We start from the raw sequence: 22,960 nt of genomic DNA, 5'->3' as shown, positions 1-22,960 counted from the left end.
ATAATCTCACAGTAATTTAATAGATTGCTCGTCATATTATATCAGTTCGTAGGAGATTAGGAAAAAAAAGATATTTATAGCATAAAAAATTTATTTAACAAAATTTAATTAAAGATGTGACAAAATAGTTACTTTTCTATTGGTTCTATCGGACTTTTTTCGACTATATAAATCTTTATTTTTTGTAAACTTTAATGCATAAAATATTTTCAATCTAATAAATAATTTAATGATGTAAATAAGAGGAAATTTCTCACATGGGTGGTCAAATTCTATAGTTTTCATTATATCAAACAGCCTCTGAATGTTTTCTTCAGTGCAAAACTCCGGACTTTCCGGACTAAACGACTGGTGTATTTACACCACTCAATAGGCGTGTGGGGTTTGCCGAGCGGTTTCCGATGCAGTCGCTTTCTTTCGCATCTGTTATAGGTAATTTGTGACATGGTATACACTGCTCATAATTTGAAGTGGAATTAATTATAAAGTTTTATACATATTTTTTTGTTTTGTTTTATCCTTATTTCTAAATTTGAATGTATAAAATATCTTACAGCTAATAAATAATTAAAAAAAACGATTCGTTGCCTGAGGTATACTTGAAATAAAGTCTATAGAGATATTTGATAAATGGTAACAGTGGCAACTTCGCTTCTTCATATGACAGATAACCGACTCATTTCGCGCAGCCGCAAAGAAAATTGAAAACGGGACTGTCGCTACTCGGCGGTTTACTTACTCTGGTAATAGACTCTTAACCACTAAAATAAAATAGTCGTGCGAGTAAATTCCGTCAGAGCTCGCACGTATAAAAAAACGCACGGACTCGCGTCCAATGTAACCGCGGGCTAACAGTTTAAAAAGGAACGCTGTTGTTAAAAATTTATCCTAAAAATATATAAAAGTCTGTGACTTAAGCCTTTTATACAAAGACATATCTTTTTCTGTTTCTCAATAAAGATTTAAATCGTTTTGTCATATAAAAGTACTATACAACCTTTTGTACTTAATAACACCACTATTGACGTCGTAGACTCGGTGAAATTCTTAGGACTTGTTGTAGACAACTCGTTAAAATGGGACTTGCATATCGAAGCTTTGTCAAAGAAACTAAGCGCTGCCTGTTTTGCGCTAAGATCAGTTTCTGAGGAACTTAACTCATCAACCTCTAGAATGGTTGATTATGCCCTTTTTGAGTCGCATCTTCGTTATGCCCTTCCATTCTGGGGTACTTGCTGCGCGACAAAATTTGATCAGATTTTCAAACTTCAAAAGAGAGCAGTTCGATACTTATTGGGACTGAACAGTAGAACTCACTGCCAGAATTTCTTTAAAAATTTCAAAATACTGACTCTTCCTTCCTTATTCATTTTTGAATCCGTTTGCCTAATCAGCAAGCATATATCTGCTATTCCAGAAAGGCCTTCTCACAACTATCCACTCAGGAATGCGGAGCACGATATTTATCTGCCAACCCCGAGCTCAGAACTAGTTAAGGGCTCAATACTGTACAATGCCAAGAAAATGTACAATCATTTGCCTTTGAATATAAAGTCACTTTCATTCTTTCCCGCATTTCGCAAAGCTCTGAAATTATATTTACTGGAGAGAGCCCTATATGCAGTAAACGACTTTTTTGTTGATGTTTAATCATGAACAATTTTGAATTTTAAAATTTTGGTCATCTCACACACAGGTTAAAGGTCTGGTATTTAATATTTAATATTTTATAACTCTTGATTTTATGATATATAACATGATTTTATCCATTTACAATTTTCCTTTTGTAAAATTTTCTTGATACGCCTGTGTTCTACAATGTCCATGTATGTTTTATTTGTAATTTTAATGACGTAAATTCTTTTGAATTGATTTGTATTGTATGACATTTTTCTGTTATTTGTATATTTGTTTTTGTGCTTTTTTGTTTTGTAAATGCTTTGTCGATGAAGCTATTTTGGCTTTTTGTACAATAAAGTGTTGTTTATTTATTTATTTATAAGTCATTTTGAAAAAGACTTAAATTTTAAGTCTTAAGTCAGATTTCGAAAAATGACTTAAGTCATTAAAATGATTTAAATCAAAAAAAGACTTAAGTGAGCTTGCAGCTCTGCCCCGATGTAATAAAGCTTGAAATGAAATGTAATTTATATGCCTTCTCGTGAAGTAGTTTTCATTTGGTCACCCTATAGAAATACGGTATCCGCGTTTTAAAACTCCCTTTAAACCTGTTGCCGTCTCCGTAATTAGACTGTCAAGTCTGGAATCGGTTATCAAATGTTCCGGAAGTTAGTCGCGTTCCAGCAGGCGATAATTTGATTTGCGCACGGATTACGCTTAACGGGCTTAACAACAGAATATTATTACAACTCTTTTTATTGCCAGAATAAATTTGTTACTTATTTTATTTTCCAGGAAAAGGAGTTTTTATAACTGACGTGGTATTTTTTGAATGAAATAGGCTAAAAATCTCAAGGATTGCTGAGTTTAAAAAGAAACGGATTTTTTTGAAAATCAATTTTATTTTTTCAGCCTGTCCATTACTTTTTAGAAAATCGAAAAACTCTGATAAAGTATTTTTAGATTTTGAAATTAGCTAATAGCCTTAATAGTTTCAATAAAAGTTTAAATAAGGATCTGAAATTTTTATTTTTGAAAGAATTCGGATATGCTACACTTAATTTTTTGTTTTGGGTACTTACTGAACACACTACATTTGGTTAACAATACTATTTAAACTAATTTCAAGTCCGGCTCTGGGTTTTTAAATTATTTAACCTCATTATATTTATCATAACAATATTGATGAGCACTAATTAATCTTGAATAAATAAAATCGAGCCCCAACTGAAAGATTCAAATAAATAATATATAGGTCAACATATCCTATACCGGGTGCGTCTCAAAAGAGACAGAACAAAAGTCAAAAGTCATAGAGAAAATAAATATTTTAAGATGGAACTGGGCAGGGTACATTGCGAGGCTAACGGATGATCGATGGACGAAGAAAATTAAAGAATGGCGACCAAGACATGATGCATTCAGGAGCAGAGGCTGTCCTCCAACCAGATGGCGTGATGACTTAAGAAGTGTTCACAGTAACTGGATGCAAATTGCTCAAGATAGGGAGGTATGGAAGCAAACGAGGAAGGCCTACGTCCAGCAGTGGACTTTAGTGGCTGGTTGGTGATAATGATGATGATGAATGTTAAGCTATTTCATCCGTCAGGCTTTAAGTAAGAAAATATGAGATCTAATGTGTCAGAGAGAGACGGAAAACCGATTTTTGGTAACTTTTTATCAGAAGAATATCTATTAATATTCTTCGGATACCTGCAGGCTTTCTTACTTATTGGAGGTAGTAAAAAAAATAAATTCGGGGACCTAAAGGTTTTACCTGAACCGCCAGAAAGTCAAATAAGAATAAACAAAAGACGATCAAAAAATTAAGAAAAATTTGTAGCTTCGTTTTTTTTTGGAACAGCCCGTATAACAACTGAAACAGCCCGTATATTTGAAGTTTTTTTGAAAGATCTTTCTTTTCCATATTTCAAATACAGACCGTGTGGTGCATCGGAACATGGGATAGGAAATCCCATGTAAATTTTGAAAAGGTCAAATATTAACTTCCCAGATGATTTTATGGAAAAGTTGTATTATACCGGGGGCGTCTCGAGAGTGGCTCACCCCTATAACTTTCTCCGTAATTTTTAGCCGACCATACCAACAGGTGTGGTAGGCTATTAAGATCGGCAAAAAAAAAGTTTTTTTAATTTCACTCAAAATTAATTATTTGGGTCATTCTTAAGGTGTCGTGCAGATTCCTGCGTAGGCGTTCATCTTTTTCTTCCTCATCAGATGGTTCTGTTAACTGCAGCGACTTGGAGTGCTTGGAAGCCCTGTATGCCTGTCCAATGACGAATATTTCTCAGCCAGGATAGCTTCCTTCGACCCATTCCCCTTTTGCCCCCCTTTATTTTACCCTGGAGAATCAGACGCTGAAAGTGATAGCGTTCTCCACGTAGTATGTGTCCCAAATAGGCTATTTTCCTCTTCTTGATGATTTCGAAGAGTTCACGTTGTTCCAGACCAGCTCCTCTGAGAATGTCTTCAATCATCACACGGTCGACCCAGGGCACTCTTAGCATTCGTCGTAGGGTCCACATTTCGAAGGCTTCAATTCGGTTTATTGTTGCTGCCTTCAGTGTCCATGCTTCCACACCATATAAGAAAACGGACCAGACATAGCACTTCACCATTCTGTATCTAAGGCCGAAGTTCAAATTCCTATCTGTGAGAAATCTTCGCAGTCTCAGAAAAGTAGATCTTGCTTGTTCGATCCTGCATTTGATCTCCTGATCTGGATCCCACGTTTCGTTAACCATGCATCCCAAATATTTAAATTGTGTGACCTGCTTGATGACCTCTCCATTTAAGTAAATTCTGGGGTCCGGAATATTGTTTCTGCTAACAGCCATAAATTTAGTTTTTGTAGTATTTATGTTTAAACCCAGTCTTTGACTTTCACTGTTTTTAGAAGGATTTGGAGATCATTTGCATTGTCTGCCAATATCACTGTGTCATCCGCATATCGGATATTATTAATTGGAATGCCATTTATTTTCAAACCAATGAGACTATCGGAGATTGACTCAGTGAATGCTCTTTCCACATATAAATTGAACAACATTGGAGACAGAATACACCCTTGCCTTACCCCCTTTTTTATTTCAAAATCTTCTGTTACTCCTACGCTATGTATACGAATTTCAGCTTTTTGGTTCCAATACAAATTACTGATGAGCCTTATATCTTTTCCATCAAGTCCCAAGTTTCTGAGGTATGATACAAGGAGGTTATGTTTAACATTATCGAACGTCTTTTCATAGTCTATAAAGCACATGAAGACATCTTTTCTCTGATCTTGGCAATTCTGTACTAAAGTTTGAAGACTGAATATGGCTTCTCTAGTACCAAAGCCGTTCTTAAATCCAAATTGACTTTCTCCACTTACTTCCTCACATTTTTGAGTCTTGTATGCAGTACCCGTAAAAAGAGCTTAAGAAAGTGGCTCATTAGACTAATAAGACGATACACGAAGTTGCGTTACTTGACTTGGGCAGCGTGATAAACGTAGAACGAAGCCAGTCTTCAGGGATGTGACCGGTGTCATAGATGTTATTGAAAAGCTGTACTATAGTTTTTAAGTTTTGTTCATTAATTAAGTGGAACGTTTCCGAATACATATCATCAGGCCCTGGAGTTTTGTCGTTTTTCATTCATCTAATCGCATGAATAATTTCACTTTCCAATATGCTTCGTCCTGATGGCATGGGAATCTCAGTTGCAGGGTTTTCTGATCTTTCGTCGTTGAAAAGATTAATGGTATAATTTCTCCAAGTTTGCAATAGTTCTTCTGTTTCCGTTATAATTTTATTTGTATTTGGGTCATAAATGACCTAAATACAAAATATTTTCATGGTGTCTGTCTGTCTGTCTGTCTGTCCGTCTGTAACACGATAACTCAAAAACCGCTACACCAATTTTAGGGTTTCAGTGGGGGTGGGGGTTGGTAAAGGGGTATGGAAGGCGGTTAAAAATTTAAAAAAAAACTCCAGAATTACAGTAGCTAGCGAAACGCGGTTATCAATTTAAGATTAGGAATAATATTTGCAACAAAATTTGTAATAACATCAAAATCAGTCAAAGTCGCAATTTTTGAGATATTTCGTGTTTCCGTAGTCCGATTTTGAGAAAATCCGTGTGGAGAACTCCAAACTCCCATCGGACGCGACCCCAGGTGGCGGATAGGGGAAATAACCGCGGACCAAAATTGGAAAAATTCCTTTACTTAAAAGAACTGCCTACCAACTTTTTGTTAACATATTTTAGTATGGGCGGCTATACGTATGCCTCCCGGCGCCAAGTTTTTCAGATAAAAAACAAGATTTGATATGTTAGTATATGACATAAATTAGGATTCATTGACGTATTCAATTTTTTGTCACTTTCTGGTTCACCGGAAATGACTATAACTTTTGATTTTTAAATGGCACCCTCGGTATATTCCTACTTTATTCGATAGAAACACACTGAGTAGAATGATCATATGTCAACTTTTGACATTTTTGCTTAAAAAATCGTATTTTAAATATCAATCTAGAGTGACATGGCTGTGTTAAAAACACTAGGTAATGTTTAATCAAGGAACCTTGGATTTAATCGTCTAATGTTTTCCGTGTCTTGTCCTGGCCGGTTGAAAGATGCTCAAATCGTATTTTTAATCATATCTCAATTTTTTCAAATGGAACAAGGCTGGCTCATTAGCATATTTGAAAAAGGCATTTTTTTACGAATAGGTACCCAATTGATATTACCCAAATTGATTCGATATCTCAACCTCCAGTAGGTAAGCCTGCGAGTATCGCACTAAACATCTCTGAAAACTCTGTACATATTTTAAAAATAACTTTTACTAATAGAACAAACAGTATAAAAAATATGCATTCTTAAGTATTTACTGGTAGGTAGGTATATGAATTTTAATAAAACAAAAATAGGCTTATAAAAATGACACTGATTCATTCGACGCAACGGTTAAACTCGTTTTTGCATAGCCTCGTTGCGTCCTCAACACATTCAGAAAAATATCGAGTAACTCAGGTGGCATTCCAGGCATACTTTTTATCCAGCAGCCTATTGAATCTGTTTAAGAACAACCAATAAACGCGCAGTAAAAATAATAACCTGTAATTCAACTATTCGATGGTCGGCCCTTTTGAGTAGTTATATTAATTTCGTTATCGTATAAAAATTCATTATTTTTAGATTGGATTATTGCATTAAAAGAAATTTCAATTTCTCACTAGTTTTTAACGATTCACTTTAAATTTTTTGGAAAACTTCACAATTTCAATATTTTTATTTCATTTTTTGTTCAGAAAGAAGATATTAAATATCAAGAATAAATGTTTTTTGTAGGCATCTATTTTTTAGGTTATTTCAGATATTACAAAATGGTGCTAAAAACCTAAAACCAAAACGTTGACCTTTTCGCAGTAGATATTCAATTTATTTCTATAGCTGATAATTTCTTGAGTAAATAAGTTAACCAACTTACCAAATACGCATACTGAACTAAACTAAACGTGTACTCACCTAAAACAAAAAGAAAAAAATTGAAAAATAATCACAACCAATATATTTATTTATCGAAAACATTATTTTTGTTGAAAAGTTTAAATTAATCACTAAATATCAGCAAGTTTCGTAATCGTTATTGATATCTTCAGTGCCCTTAACGAGCTGAACTTAAGTCTACAAGGAAGATATAACAACATGTTCCAAGTTGAAGATAAAACAGAAACTATAATAAAAAAAATCGGGCAATCACCTTCGGACTGAACGTATAATAAAAAGAACTATAATCATTTTCCTATACTGGTAGCGTTTCTGGAAACCTTTGGTGGGGAAATGTTGCCAACACAAGTAGAAGACGAGATTATCAAAAATGACCCCAACCTTCCGCGATTTGAGGTCATATTTTCGAGAATATTGTTCAGAACCCGACAGAAATAATAACTGGATAGCAGACCCTTTCAACGCAGATGTTTCAGATATCAACGGCTTGACAACGGTACAGGAAAATCAATTAATAAGAAGAAAATTTGTAAGAAATATCATGTGATTCAGCTTTAAAACATAATTTCAAAAAAACTCCTTTTTTGTACTGTTTTGAAATACGAAAATAATTTGTCCTAAAATTTCTGTGTTTTTTTAATTAAGGGGGTCCTTGAAATTGATTTTTTAGGGGTCCGCGAACAAAAAAAAAGATTAAGAAACGGCTCTATACAATCTCTACATCTAAAATTTTTTGAAAAATGTATGGTATAAGACTTGTATATGGTAACGGCTAACATGGATACTTGGCTAGTTTTTTAACACTAACCAGCAATTCAGCAAACTAACTAAAAGCGCTGTAATTTGGAAAGAATCCGCCCATTCTTGCAAAATAGCTGGTAAACAGCAGCTAGTTTAAAATCTAACTAGTTAGTAACTATTTATAATCTTATCCAATAGTCATTCTTATCATATATAGTCAATCTTATCCAATAGTCAAGCAGCACTAAAAGCAATCGGCTAAGTAACCGCATCAATTCGATGTTGGTCAAAGAATGCCTAGAGAAGCTGAACAAATTAGGCAAAAAAAAAGTTCTTCTATTCTGGGTACCCGCTCACCAAGGGATAGAAGGCAATGAAAAAGCAAACGATCTAGCTAGAAAAGGAGCAAACACTCCACTAACTGGACCAGAACCGTTCTGCTTTCCAAGCGGAAACCAAGTTAAAGCGGAACTCAAGAACCTGAAAGACTCCATTCGTAACCTTGAATGGGAATCCTCCAACGGTCTAAAACATTCAAAAAAGACCCATGACCGAGAAAAATCAAAGATTTACCTTGATTTGAGTAAGAACAATCTTCGGTTTGTCACGGGGTTTATAACAGTATACTGTCTCCTCAACGAAAACATCAGTATATTGAAGCTGAGAAACAACGGCGAATGCAGATTCTGTGAGGATACTGGGAAAACACCAGAACACCTTATCACTGAGTGCGCTGAGACGACTACCGTTCGTGCCATAAACTTTGGTAAGGCCGATCTCGGAGATGGAGAGATGGCCTATGTGGTGGAGTCTCAGATACTGGCTTTTGTCAAAGCCCTGAAACTGTATGATGAGTTATAACTCAAGAAAGGGGAACACACAATAGATCTGTAATAATAGGTCGCGGTGTCAGGTCTAAGGAGAGACCAAGTTAAAGAGGTGGAGAAAATGGAGACAGATCCTCCAGCCTCTACCTCACGGGTTCCTCAACCGGAGGCAAGCTCCTCGACTGTGAAGAGCGGCACGGAGGGCCAAACTCCAACCGTGGAAGGGTGTGTACCCTCGGAGGAAGAGGAGGATGGAAAATACCCAATTTGAGCACCCTCAAAATATTTAAAGATATAATTGCAATTTTACTTTAAAATGTCAGAAAAAAGCGTTGCCTTAAGGCCTAAATTAATTATAGTATAAAATAATGTTTTATGAAAAAAAAATGACCAGAAATAATTTAATCGCGATAGCAAATTTTGCTTTAATATACATTGTAAATGACGCTAACTGTAAAATGTCAGATTTTGTTGGTTCCTCTCTTCAGTATCGTCACGGTTTTCGGTACTACATCATCGTCTACGGCATCTCACAGGCTTACTGTTGTAAGCTTACGGTATTTCAATAAAAAATACTGTACAGTAAAAATTAAAAGCTAAGTAGCCCAAAAGAACGGTACTATTATAATGTACAGTGTGTCCCATTTTCTTGTCCTTTCCAGATGTCTCCGTTTAATATACTACATTTTGTATTGTCGGAGACGAAAATGAATCGCATAATCAACTAAAGAACTGAAAATAGGTACCCAAAATACTATACCAATACTCAAAATATTAAATAAATGACATACCATTCGTAGAGACAACATATTTAAAGCATTTTTGTTCAGAATATTAAAAAATATAAAGGGTTAACTAATAATAATTTAAACAAAAAAACGATTACCACCACTTGATTCTACAGAGTGTTTCAAAAAACATGTGCCATCTCTCATGGGGTGATTCCTCACGTAAAAATAAGATTTATTTTTCATATCAACATAGGTCCGATTCCACTTTGTTTCGTAGCTACAGGGTGTAAAAGTCTTAATATTTTTTCGATTTATTATAATTTTCTTCCCAGTACTTTTAGCGTTTCGAATGAAATTTTGAGGGTAAAAATTACTATAACTGCGACATATTTTAAAGCTAAAAAAGTGTTGACATATTCACCAGGGACGTGCATATAGGTTACACTGGAATATTTTTCTAAAAAAATATATAGTTTATTAACTTTATTTTTATTAATCGTGATTAATAAAATTGTGTTTATAGACCGAATTCGACAAAATATCAAGAGATAATTTTTAATTGATAATAAACGGCCTACAGAATTTTGAGATCAAAAGAAAAAAAGGCAGTGGCGCACATGTTTTTTGTTAATATTCCCGTGGTAACTCATATGCACGTCCCTGATGAATTTATTGACACTTTTTTAGCATTACAATATGTAGCACTTATAGTACTTAGAAGTAGAAGAAAATTATAATAAATCGAAAGATTATTAAAATTTGAACACCCTGTAGCTTCGAAACAAAGCAGAATCGGACATATGTTAATATGAAAAATAAATCTTATTTTTAGATGAGGAATCTCCCCACGAGAGACGGCACATGTTTTTTGAAACACCCTGTATATAAAAAAAAATATTTTGAAACCAGTTTTTAGCTATATTGGTTCAATGTTCAACTGAAGGATAACCGAAACACAAGAACTTTTCGGTAAATTACAAAAATATTTTGAAATGTGTTCTTTCTTTCTTCGCCAAACCCTGGAAAATCATCATTTAGCTTAAAATTATACTTTGAACAAACTAATGGATTATACTGATTACTGATTTACCAAGACGACAGTTCCCAATCATTTCTAGGAACAAATAGCATCTATAACCTAATACCTAGATGGTATAATTCTGATACTAAGTGTATACTGTAAACTAGGGATGTGCCAAAATAACCGGTTATTTCGATAACCGATTTTTTTTCAGTTAGTAACCGGTTATTAACCGGTTAATTTCCTACGTCAGTTTAACCTAATAACCTTCAGCTTTGGTCAATAACCGGAGGTCGGTTATTTTCTATTTTAGCTAAGTTCGGTATTTTTATTTTACATATTTCACAACAGTTTTTCTTTATTTATCGAGATTTGTCGGAGCCATAGACAAAGAGTCGGAGCATAATACCGAACACTTCTACTCTACTACTCCCAGCTACTCCGTCAAATATGAAATGTCAATAATCTGTGGTCAATAATGTCATCATAATAGAGAACAACGGCATACGGTCGAGTCGGCGGCTGCTGGCACGTATACGTAGACGTAAAGAATCTTTTGCGTGTATAAAAAATAAAAAATATAAGAAATGCGCATGCGTACGTAAACGTTTACGTGTTTGTAGGCCGACTAGACCGTATGCCGTTGTTCTCTAATATCATATAATGTCATGTCAAAGTCAAACTGGCATCCTTCCTTAACCTTAAAAAAATAAAAAAAAAATAGAACTCGTTCTCTTCTCGTTTTAAGTTCTCATACGTATGTATAACGGGCTTTGCTTTATATTTCATATTATTTTGCAGTATTTAGTGATAGTGCTTTTTATTTAAAATTAAATATCATGACAGACAGCTCAAAACAACACCTAGAAGGCACTTCGGCACTTCCACTTCAAAAAAAAGTGAAGTTTGGACCTTTTTTTCCAGAAATGGTAACGGCATTTAAAAGGTGCATTTTGTGTAATAAAACTTATAAGACTGGTGGAGGCACAACAAATTTAAAGAATCATTTAAAACTTAAGCATCCATAAGTAGTGTTTTTCCTTCACTTTTTGGTGTGTTTGAGTTTGTATTGGTTTTAATAAATTAATTACAAATATTACAATTAATTGTATCTTTTATTTTTTACACGGGATTACGAATCTAAATTAAGTAGATAAAATAACCGGTTATTACGATAACCGGTTATTTTAATATAAATTAACTGGATCAGGTTAAATTATTATGTAAATTAACCGGTTATTTTACAATAACCTCCTATCCCTACTGTAAACTTTGATTATGTCCTATATACAGGGCCCGGCAATAGTGCGTCGGGCATCTGTAGCTCCTAGAATAAAAAAACTTGGGAATCTTGTTTAACTGCAAATCCAAAGTATGTACTACACGATAACCGGTTATTTTAATATAAATTAACTGGATCAGGTTAAATTATTATGTAAATTAACCGGTTACCGATAACCGGTTATTTTACAATAACCTCCTATCCCTACTGTAAACTTTGATTATGTCCTATATACAGGGCCCGGCAATAGTGCGTCGGGCATCTGTAGCTCCTAGAATAAAAAAACTTGGGAATCTTGTTTAACTGCAAATCCAAAGTATGTACTTCATGAAAATATTTTAACATGGTACGGTTGTATTTGGATGTATTTCATGAAAATATTTTAACATCTACAGGGTGACTCAAAAAGTGTAAGTAGACTGGAGTGATCTTTTTAAATGGAACCTGTATAATATTCCATTTTTGGCTGGTTTCCTTTCAGATCACTTTACAGAATCCTAAGATATGAGTAAATATATTTATAGCAAGAGCATTCAGAGCAAGGCAGCTCTAACTAAGGTCGCCATTTATGTACTGTTATATTGAGAGAACTTGATTGTTGCAGGAAACAAAATGGAGCTGCTTGGTTATTGCAGCCACCCCTTCAATTAAGCCAATGAAACACTGACACTGAATATTAATCTTTATTAAAATTATACTTTAAATAGCAACTTTTACAACCATATAACATGAACAATTATATTTGGTAAATGATTTAAGGACAATAGTGAAGAACAAAATATTTTAAGTTAACAGCATTCAGATATCAATATCATGAAATAGCACCAACTCTATTATTCAGGCGACATCTTACATTCACTGTGAAGTATCATCGAATCCATACTATTTGCAAAACAATTTTGTTGTAATAGTATTAGTCTCTTCTCTGTTATAATTTGTTGAAGTTCCAGCTGAAGCTCCAAGGCCTCTTTTAGAGGCAAGCTTTTTAGTTGCGAAGCGACACTTTGACCAAATATGTCAAATTCTGATTGTTCAGTGTCCTTTCTAAACCTTTTTGCAGTAGTCTGAAATTCTCTCTCTGGGGCCAAGTCTTCAGTAACGAGTTGTTTATTATCAGACACTGATGTGGCAGGTCTGACTTGTTGTGGTTGTCTGACAGGTGGTGGTTCACTCACTACTTCTGGAGTTTCATTGTCAACTACTAATGACGCCTGTAATAAAACAAAGTTCCTCAATTAAATCCGTTTAAAATACTACAAATATATATTTTTTTGGCCTGAAATGAGCATGGCTCAAAGAATAGATATATAATACTATATTTAACATTTTTACAGCTAGTTTTGCTGTTTATGAGATAAAGCTTCATTCAGAACCTTGAGATTAGTGAAATAAATTAGTGGTTTCATTACACTTTACACTACTTAAAAATGTACGGTCATTCTCAATCTCATCAAAAATAAAATATCCTAGCAACAGCTTGCGGTAGTGAGCTATACCTATTATAGAGAAAGCCTAGATTAGGCTATAAAACTATAATTTTTTGATTTCTATAACAACAATTTCTCTTGACGGATGATAATCATGATACAAAGATATCAATGTATATGATATTGCGCGGGTTCTTGGAAAAATGGCTAAATAAAACTATTAATTTTATATTTTATATTAATAAATATTCTGTCTTAAAAATAAATTCTCAAAGATCAGCTGACATTACGTGTGTTAGCACACACGTAATGTCTAAAGTCTGCTGACAGTCTAGACTCGGCTAAAAGCAAAATTTAAAAAATATATATATATAGATAATGTAAATATATGTTCTTCCTTACTTACCCTATTATCCCAAGGCTTGTTTCTCAATTTTAAAAATTGCAGGGCATTATAGGCGAACCAACGAGTAGTATAAACTTCATCCGATCCTAAATAAATAGTTATTTTAAGTAAAAAATAGATAAATTTCCACATGTACAGGGTGGACCAAATTTGACACTTTTAAAGGGAAACACCCTTTTCTAAAAGAGATAGGCCAAAACCGATATGGGTATCTGGAGCTCATTTTTTAATCATTTTGTAAAATCAAAAACATGATGCTAAAAACCACACATCGAAAATTCGATATCTGTTACCGTTCCGGAGTTACGTCAAAAATGTGCATTTTTAACATATCGCTGTAACTTTTTTGCTATAAAAAATGTTGTGTTTTATATGCAAACATTTCCACTTTGATAAAAACACCTTTTTATGTGGAATTGAATGGTTTAAATATAAATTTTTTAAGTTAATAATTACAGATATAATAGTACACAGGGGTGTAAGGGGTACGGTCTAAAACAAGATCAGCCCAAGTATCAACCTCACCTGCTCGTGTGATGAAGAACATCATCCGGTGCACCCTGCTAGATAACCGACGAGGCTCTGACGACCGAATATTCGCCGGAATAAGCGATCCACTACCAGTTTGTCAACGGCTACGGGCGGATGAACAAATGGTAGTGAGGGCACCCTTTTGTCCTGAGGCCGAGAAATCGACCTCAAAGGCGGATGAACGACAGAAGAATAGTCAACGGCATAAGGATATGGAAAGCCATGGAATGACTACCATATTAAAGATCTTTAAAGATATCCCTGGGACATTGTCCTGTAACTCTTCTTTATCATGTCAGGAAATCTAAACAACACGGCCCTCAGTCCCGGGCAGATGTTCAATCATCAGAGGGTGCTAAGAATCCCCCGGCTTGACATGAGAAAGACTAAATTGCGCTTTGGGACTTGGAATACCAGAACACTTTTGGCGGCAGGCAAACTTGATAACGCCGTAAAGGAAATGCTCAGACTCAATGTCGATATCCTTGGAATTAGCGAAACCAGATGGACAGATAGCGGCGTATGCTTGAGGAGTGGGACGACATTTTACTATTCAGGGAACAGTGATCCGAACCATAGAAACGGTGTGGGATTTATCATGAGAAATAATATTAAGAAGTCCATCCGAAATGTTGTTGGGTTTTCGGACAGAATCATTCTACTGCAATTGAATGCTAGCCCAGCAAATATAAATCTTATCCAGATATACGCACCTACAGCAGATAAACAAGATGAAGAGGCAGAGGAATTATACGGACAGATACAGGAGGTGCTTCGATCTTTGAAATCCCATGAAATCACGATAATCCTCGGCGACTTTAATGCTAAGGTTGGAAACGGCAGAGTTGACGATGTGGCAGGCGCCTTCGGACTATGTGAAAGAAACGGATGTGGGGAACTCCTCCTACATTTCTGTAAAGAGGAGAATATGGTCATAAAGAACACATTTTATAAACTTCACCCACGGAGGTTATACACGTGGAAATCTCCCCAAGATAGCTATAACAACATCTACGTAACCAAATAGATTATATATTAATTAATAGAAGATATCAAAATAGTATCAAAAAGGTTGCCGCTTATCCTGGTGCCGACATCGGCTCTGACCATAACCCCCTGATCGCAGACTTTCAATTTAGAGTCAAACTAATATCGGAGAAAAGAACAACAACACAGAGACATTATAACATGAACTGAGGGAACCAGCAGTTGCAGACAGAATGAAATTCGAATTAACAGAATTATAGGCAAGTAATAACAACAATCCCGGACTTAACGATAGTCCAGATGACATATGGAACAGCATAAAACAAAACATTCTGACTCTTTCCAACGGTTTTCTGATACCAACAACAACAAAGAAAAACAAACCATGGATGACCGATGAGATACTCTCCCTCATGGAGGACAGAAGAATTGCAAAAGTCAAACAACAACAACAAAGATACACCGAAATAAATAGAACTATTAAACAACAATGCCAACAAGCTAAAGAAAACTGGGTAACTGCAGAATGCCAAGAGGCGGAACGCATGCATGCTCTGCACGGCTCTGTAAATTTTCATAGAAAACTCAAACAAATTACTAGCATCACAAAAAAAGCACCAATACCTGCCCTAAAACACAATGGGAAATTGATTTTAGACCCGGTAGATCTATGCAGCACATGGAAAAGCTATGCACAATTATTATTTGAAGACCAAAGAGAAGACAGATAACCTCTCAATTGTGAAGACTGGTCGGGCCCGGAAATTCTTGAATCTGAAGTTCAGCATGCTATGAAAGGTATGAAAAATCGAAAAAGCCCCGGTCATGACAACGTGCATGCAGAAGTTCTTAAAATATTTGACTCAAAGCATCTCACATATCTATTCAATCGAATATACGATACGGGTAAAATTCCAAACGACTGGCTAAAATCAACTTTTATAACAATTCCCAAAAAGGCATCTCCAAAAGACTGTAGTGACTACAGACTTTCTTCAGATAAGTCTAATGAGTCATGCTCTGAAACTTTTTCTTCGAGTCATGCATGCTCGTATATACTCGAAATGTGAAGAAAAAAGCGGAGAGACACAGTTCGGCTTCATCAAGGGGCTGGGTACCAAAGAGGCTTTGTTTTCAATCAAGCTACTAATCCAGAAATGTTATGATCAACGCCAAGATGTCTTTGTGTGCTTCATAGATTATCAGAAGGCTTTCGACAACGTTAAACACGATATTCTCCTAAACAGACTGCTCGAGATAGGAATAGACGCCAAAGACATTAGAATCATACAGGAACTATATTGGAACCAAACCGCGGAGATAAGAGTTAACAAAAATTTATCCACAGACACCTTCAATGTGTGTCAAGGAGTCCGCCAGGGCTGTGTACTGTCACCAATACTTTTTAATATATACGTCGAAAAGATATTTCAAATGGCCCTGGAAGGAGAAAGTGAAGGAATCAAGATTAACGGAGTTCCAATTAACAATATAAGATATGCAGATGATACAGCAATACTAGCACCAACTTTAGAGGATCTCCAGCAAATAATAAATAAGATAGGGGACATGGGAAATCGTTTCGGTCTTAAAATCAACGTTGCCAAGACCAAACTTATGGTAATAGGACGCCAGCCTACAATCAACACCGCATTGACCGTGGATGGAAATATTATAGAGCGAGTTCCTCGATTTAAATATCTGGGTGCCATGATCAATGAACGATGGGACTGCGATGAGGAAGTTAAACTTAGAACGAATTATGCAAAGTCAATATTTTTGAAACTTAAAAACTTCCACGCACGCAGTCTCCCGCTAACACCTAGACTACGGGTAGTAAAATGCTACATATGGCCTATCTTACTATACGGCGCAGAAACCTGGTCTCTCAAGGCTAGAACCCTGAACCGCATCGAGGCTTTCGAAATGTGGACTCTCCGGAGACTCTTACGTGTGCCATGGACCGCACATGCCACCAACGAAGAAGTTTTAAGAACTGCAGGCTATGAACGAGAAATGCTCAATATAGTTAAGTCTCATACCTCGGCCATATCCTTAGAGAAGACAAATATTACATTCCTAAGCTGATTCTACAAGGAAAAATAGAGGGACGGCGAGGCCCAGGAAGAAAACAACATTCCTGGCTGAGAAACATACGGGATCAACAACAACAACGTAACATACGTAACATCAGCAAATATACGTAACATCAGCGACGCAGCCACCATATTTCAAAGAGCCGAAAACGGCAGTCTACACATTGTATGAAGAGTACAGACAATCGCCAACGTGCGGCTAAGCACAAGGCACAGGAAGAAGAAGAATAGTACACAAAGATTTATTTTTTATATTGGACCGCCTGTATATTTTAATTCACCGACAAGAACTAAAAATTACCTTTCCAAAAATAAAGCACACTTGATATTATGTTCGAGTTCCCTTCGAAATACAGAATTTTTAGAAATTCCCCACTTCTTTGGATCCCTTATTGATGCTCTGTCCCTAATGGAACCTGGAAATATATTTTTTTCAGCAAGACGAGGCACCGCCTCGCAATGCTGAAATTATCAGCAATTTTTGGCAGCCAATTTCGAGAATAACTGGATAGCTAACCACAAGTCCCAGCCGTTGGACGTCGAAGCCGCTGGACTTAACACCTATGGATTTTTATTTTTGAGGAAGACGAAATGATCTTATTTTTGAATTGCCCACATACAACTCTAGACAAGAATTAGAAGTACTTAGCGGTTAGGTTAGGTTAGGTTAGCCTAGTAATGTTTAGGTATGTCATATAAAAAAACAGTTAAAAAATATATAGGTGGCGCCCCCTACAAGTGGGAGTCACACTGACATTGAAATCGAATTTCTCATGTCAAAGAACACCTAGACACCAATTTTCATCTACCTAAATATCGAAGTTAGCTCAGAAATTATTTGGAAAATATCGAAACAAAAATAAAACTTCTACACCCTGTAACTCCGAAACGAAGCACTTTAGAACATAAATTTATACGAACTGTTTTACTTATTTTATCTGCAGAATATATTGCCGAAGCTATACGAATGCAATTCGGACCACCCTGTATAATATGCGAAACCGTCTAAAGGTGCGTTCACACCGGCTGCGCCGCGCCGCGCCGCGCAAATCATTTTTTTAATATATACTTTTGTGCGCGCTAAAAAAAATACACTTCAAAAGTACGCGGAGCGTCGCGCGTCTAAGCCGGTGTAAGCGCACCTTAACGGGGGGCTTTCTTTCGTCATTGTCTATACCGCCGGGGTCGACGGTAATCTAGCCAGTTTTTTTAAATAACAGAGTAAAGTACAGAGTGATTTAAACTTGGCGCTTTGGGCTAAAATTATTAGGAAAATGAAAAATTGGTCGACATACCTATAGGTACCTATGTAGAATGTAGAATGTTTAAGAGGGGAGTTAGTCACCGCGACCTTACAGATCTATTGTGTTTTCCCCTTTCTTGAGTTATAACGAGTTATAACTCATCATACAGTCTCAAGGCTTTAACAAAAGCCAGTATCTGAGACGGCTCCACAGAGGCCAGCTCTCCATCCTTGACATCAGCCGTACCAAAGTTCATGACACGAATGATCGTCGTCTCGGCGCACTCAGTGATGAGGTGTTCTGGTGTTTCCCCAAATTCCCCACAGAATCTGCATTCGCCGTTGTTTCTCAGCTTCAGCCTACTGAGGTGTTCGTTGCGGAGACAGTGTCCTGTTAGAAACCCCGTGACAATCAAAAGATTGTTTTTACTTAAATCAAGGAAAACCTTTGATTTTTCTCGGTCGTAGGTTCTGAGGAACTTTTTCGAGTGTCTTAGACCGTTGGAGGATACCCATTCCAAGTTGCGGTTGGAGTCTTTCAGATTCTTCAGTTCCGCTTTCAGTTGGTTTCCGCTTGGAAAACAGAACGGTTCTGGTCCAGTTAGTGGAGTGTTCGCTCCTTTCCTAGCTAGATCATTTGCTTTTTCATTGCCTTCTATCCCTTGGTGAGCAGGCACCTAGAGTAGGAGGACTTTATTTTCTTTGCCCAACTTGTTGAGCTTCTCTAGGCATTCTTTGACCAACTTCGAATTGATGGTTACTGAGTTGATAGCGTTTAGTGCTGCTTGACTATCGGAGAGGATGGCAAATACCTATACCTATACCTCTTTGTATATTTATTACTTTTTGGTTTGTGGTAAACCATTTGCTCTCACAATCGGAAAGAATATTTTTTTTTGTTAAATAATTTATACACAAAAAATATTTTCCCCGGTCATCTCCGCTAGTTTTTGAACACTCGCCGCGCTTCACCTGTCGCGATTGTTATCTTATGTAAACAGCACCAGTCTTGAGCTTGAGAGTTTTTATAAACGCAGCTTCAATGGAGCTCAATATCCAACAAAATGATCGTAAGTCGACTAGCTACCTAATAAATAGGTTGTTGTATAATTTCGAAACAAAATATCTATGACGACGTTAGTATCGCCATTTTTAAAAAACTTCGAAGGCAACTATAGCATATACAAAAAGTTCCTTAACCGTATTAACATATTGATAAATAATTTCATCGAGCGACTTTACATGTTCACTTTCCATTCTCCTAGTATTAGCCCAAGACGCCATGTTACACACAATAGATCTGTAAGGTCGCGGTGACTAACTCCCCTCCTAAACAAAAAAAAAGACGCCATGTTTGAATCACCTAGAGCAGCTTCTTAACCTTTTCAGTTCGCGGACCCTAAAAAATCAAGCACAATTTAAAGGACCCCCCTAATTAAAAAAAAGAAATTTTAGGACAAATTATTTTAGTACAAAAAAATACATTTTTATAAAAAAAAAACAAAATGTTCATAGATAAGACGGCGGACCCCCATACACATACTCGCGGACCCTCAGGGGTGGAACTCTGTAACTAAATAGCGATACCATACCGATGAAGAATACTGACCTTGGCCGTAGAAACTAAAAGGCAAGCGACAGTATTCCTCATCGCTACCGATCGCTATTTAGTTACAGAGTTCCACCGTAACCACCGTTACGGTTCCACCCCAGGAGTCTGCGGTAGAGACCTGCACGGGCCGGTTTTTTGTAGCCCGAGAAGAGAAGTAGGTTTTGTAAGCCCGGCCCGGTTTGTGGAAAGTTAAAACTTTAAACTAGTCCGGCCCGGCCCGAACCATTAAAATAAAATGATCAAAATAAAATTACAAAAATCCTTTTAATTACAATTATTCCAAGTAGTTCTTTGTCGATTCCCGACAATCTATCAATTTCACATAAACATAGCCTAAAAATGCCTGTTATAATACAGGGTGTCTCAAAAACATGGAGAGAAGCAAAGTTGTGTTTATTTAAAGTGCGGAACCGGCCCGGCCCGAGGCCCGACCCCTATTGACAGTGCGAAAACGGCCCGGCCCGAGGCCCGGGTTCGGGCCGGGCCGGGCTTGGGGCCCGTTCGGGCTACCCGGCCCGTGCAGATCTCTAGTCTGCGGACCACCGGTTAAGAAACGCTGACCTAGAGATACCTATAAAGATTAGGTACAGTTTTGAGAGTTGAAACTTTTGGTGTTATAACAGCAAAATAAAACACCAATACACCAAAACACTTTACTTTTGCAATGGACGCGCGTTTTAGTAACCATGTTAGCATGATCAGCAAATTAATAAAACTCTGTTTTTTAATCATGAGTGTCTGATCATCTGCTGAGTTTTAATAACCCGCTGATGATGCTAACATGGTTAGCAAAACGCGCATCCAGTGCAAAAGTGCTTTGGTGTATTGTGGTGAATTAGTATTCTATTTTGCTAGATATATAGAGTTAGAGTTATGTAGAATATGTATGAACGTGCGCAGAAACTCTAATTATGGTGGCCGCCATGTTCGCGCTTAGGTCTATAGGGAAAGGTCAGAAAGTAATAGTGATTATAAGTTTCATGACGGTCATCTTCATAGTTAATCTTAAAAATATTATTATTAGGGTAATATTGATTAGACTACTACAGTATACAACATAGTACATATTAAAAATGAATAATGATCTTTTTATCAGGGCCAAGAAACAGAAAATACTACAGATAATAGTAAAATTATTATAAACAATCATTAAAGCCATTTTTATCAAACTTCAGCGCAGTATGGGCATGTAGGTATAATGTAATAATAAATAATAAATGTAGGTATATTCCTTATTTTATTTCGCTGTTTTGCAATGAAAGTTTTTATTTTGAAAGAATTTCCCTGTATGATCCCACCAGTAGGTACTCTTAAAATTTTAGCCATGATTTAAATACTAAACGAACAGAATAAAATTGATTGAACTATCTACTAATTATCAAAATTATTACAAATAAAATATTAAAAACAGTTTAGAAGAACACAAAAGACGTTTATATCAGTCTATAGGTTCAAAACAACAACAAAACATTAGAACACGTGACAAACTAACCTCGAAAAACCTACAAATTTGCAATAATAGTAGGATAAGAACTCAGAAGTTATGAGCTGTTATTATTACTTATTGATCTCCCCCGTAGAACTAAGCGCGAACATGCCGGCCACCATGGCACACAGAAAATGAATACGTACTCGTCGAAGCTCATTCTCCCTACCTCTATATCTCTAGAATCACCATTGTAAAACTTCATTTTACTTATACAATAATAAATATTACTTATACCTATTATATTTACCTTCTTTCTTTGACGTCCGTATTTTATTTTTTTCTTTTCTATATGTGGCCAATAAGCTCATAATTTTTCTTTTACAATCTGCCGGTGATGCTCCTACAGCTAAGCCAATTTTATTCCACGTTCTCGTTTTTACATCCTTCTTGAAATAGTCAAAGTGCCTAGAATCCCACAAATTCCTATGTAATTTGTAGTTCCCAACTAAACACAACGATTTTTCTTCGGACCATTCCATTGTGGACTACACCCCTCACAGACTCGTTGCGAACTAATAACCGTCGTAACAGCACGAGCTTGCCACGAACCCACCAGACCAGACGCGTCGCATTCCGTAGGCTCCGATAAATACCGGCAACGAACGGAAAACCGATTGGAGCGTCTCGCCAGTGGCGCACGAGCCTCGCATTTCAGTTCGACGTTGGCGCGTAGCAGCGGCAGCGTCGCCGATTTATTTTTCGCTCCTTCAGTGTTCTTCACTTACAAATTACACCAGAAAATGGTGTGCGATTATGAAGACGCCCGTAGGGAAAGATTATGTTATACACCTTAAACATGTGAAGTATAATATTTACAAAGTTAGTTGGAACGGTTCACCGGAGTTTTGAAGTCTCAAATCAATCCAACTGGCTTCTTCGTCTGCGCCCCTAACATATTTTACCCTGCAGTATTACTTGAATAAGTTGGTATTTATCATTACGCATCTACGGTATGTCATCTTTCTCACTTTCACACTATGTGTAAATTCTAGTTCCTTTTGCATTCGTTGGATCACGATGTTGATTGTGACATGGTAAGTGTATGAAATCCTGAGCATGCGGCGATAGCACCACATTTCAAAGACTTCCAAGCGTTTAGATGTAATATCTGTCAAGGTCCAAGCTTCCACTCCATATAGGAGCGTGGAGAATAATACGTAGCACCTTAGAGGACGTGTGTTCATATAGCAATATTCAAGTGCACATTGCATAGGACCTTTCTAAAACAGTTAAAAACGGTTCTGGCTTTTTCTATGCGGCATCTGACCTCCAGTGACTCACTAGAGATCAGATGCCAGAATGAGATCACTTACTAGTAGTGAGTGATCCCATTCCTTGTTCAGGCTGCAGCTGCAGCCCAAATACGTGAGTGTATCTGCTGTTTCCAAGGTTTCGTTATTGGCCCTAAAATGGTGGTACTGCCAACT

At 36.5% G+C, this 22,960-nt stretch overlaps 2 protein-coding genes across 2 annotated transcripts in view; both read right to left on the bottom strand.

Moving 5' to 3' along the window:
- The window catches only part of LOC115887240 (LIM domain-binding protein 2-like), a 120,253-nt gene that overhangs the window by 60,172 nt on the left and 37,121 nt on the right, over positions 1–22,960 (bottom strand).
- Positions 12,426–22,132, bottom strand: LOC115887245. The gene is made up of 3 exons (XM_030906615.1): positions 21,781–22,132; positions 13,576–13,661; positions 12,426–12,953 (listed from the first exon to the last, which is right to left on the bottom strand). The coding sequence occupies exons 1-3, from the start codon at positions 22,010–22,012 to the stop codon at positions 12,576–12,578; spliced, it is 696 nt and encodes a 231-aa protein (XP_030762475.1). The 5' UTR covers positions 22,013–22,132; the 3' UTR covers positions 12,426–12,575.

This window comes from Sitophilus oryzae, unplaced genomic scaffold (assembly GCF_002938485.1).
Source record: "Sitophilus oryzae breed Bouriz unplaced genomic scaffold, Soryzae_2.0 scaffold_557_pilon_pilon, whole genome shotgun sequence".
Classification (NCBI taxonomy): domain Eukaryota; kingdom Metazoa; phylum Arthropoda; class Insecta; order Coleoptera; family Curculionidae; genus Sitophilus; species Sitophilus oryzae.
The sequence above is the reverse complement of the archived record's forward strand: the minus strand, read 5'-3'. Positions and strand labels throughout refer to the sequence as shown.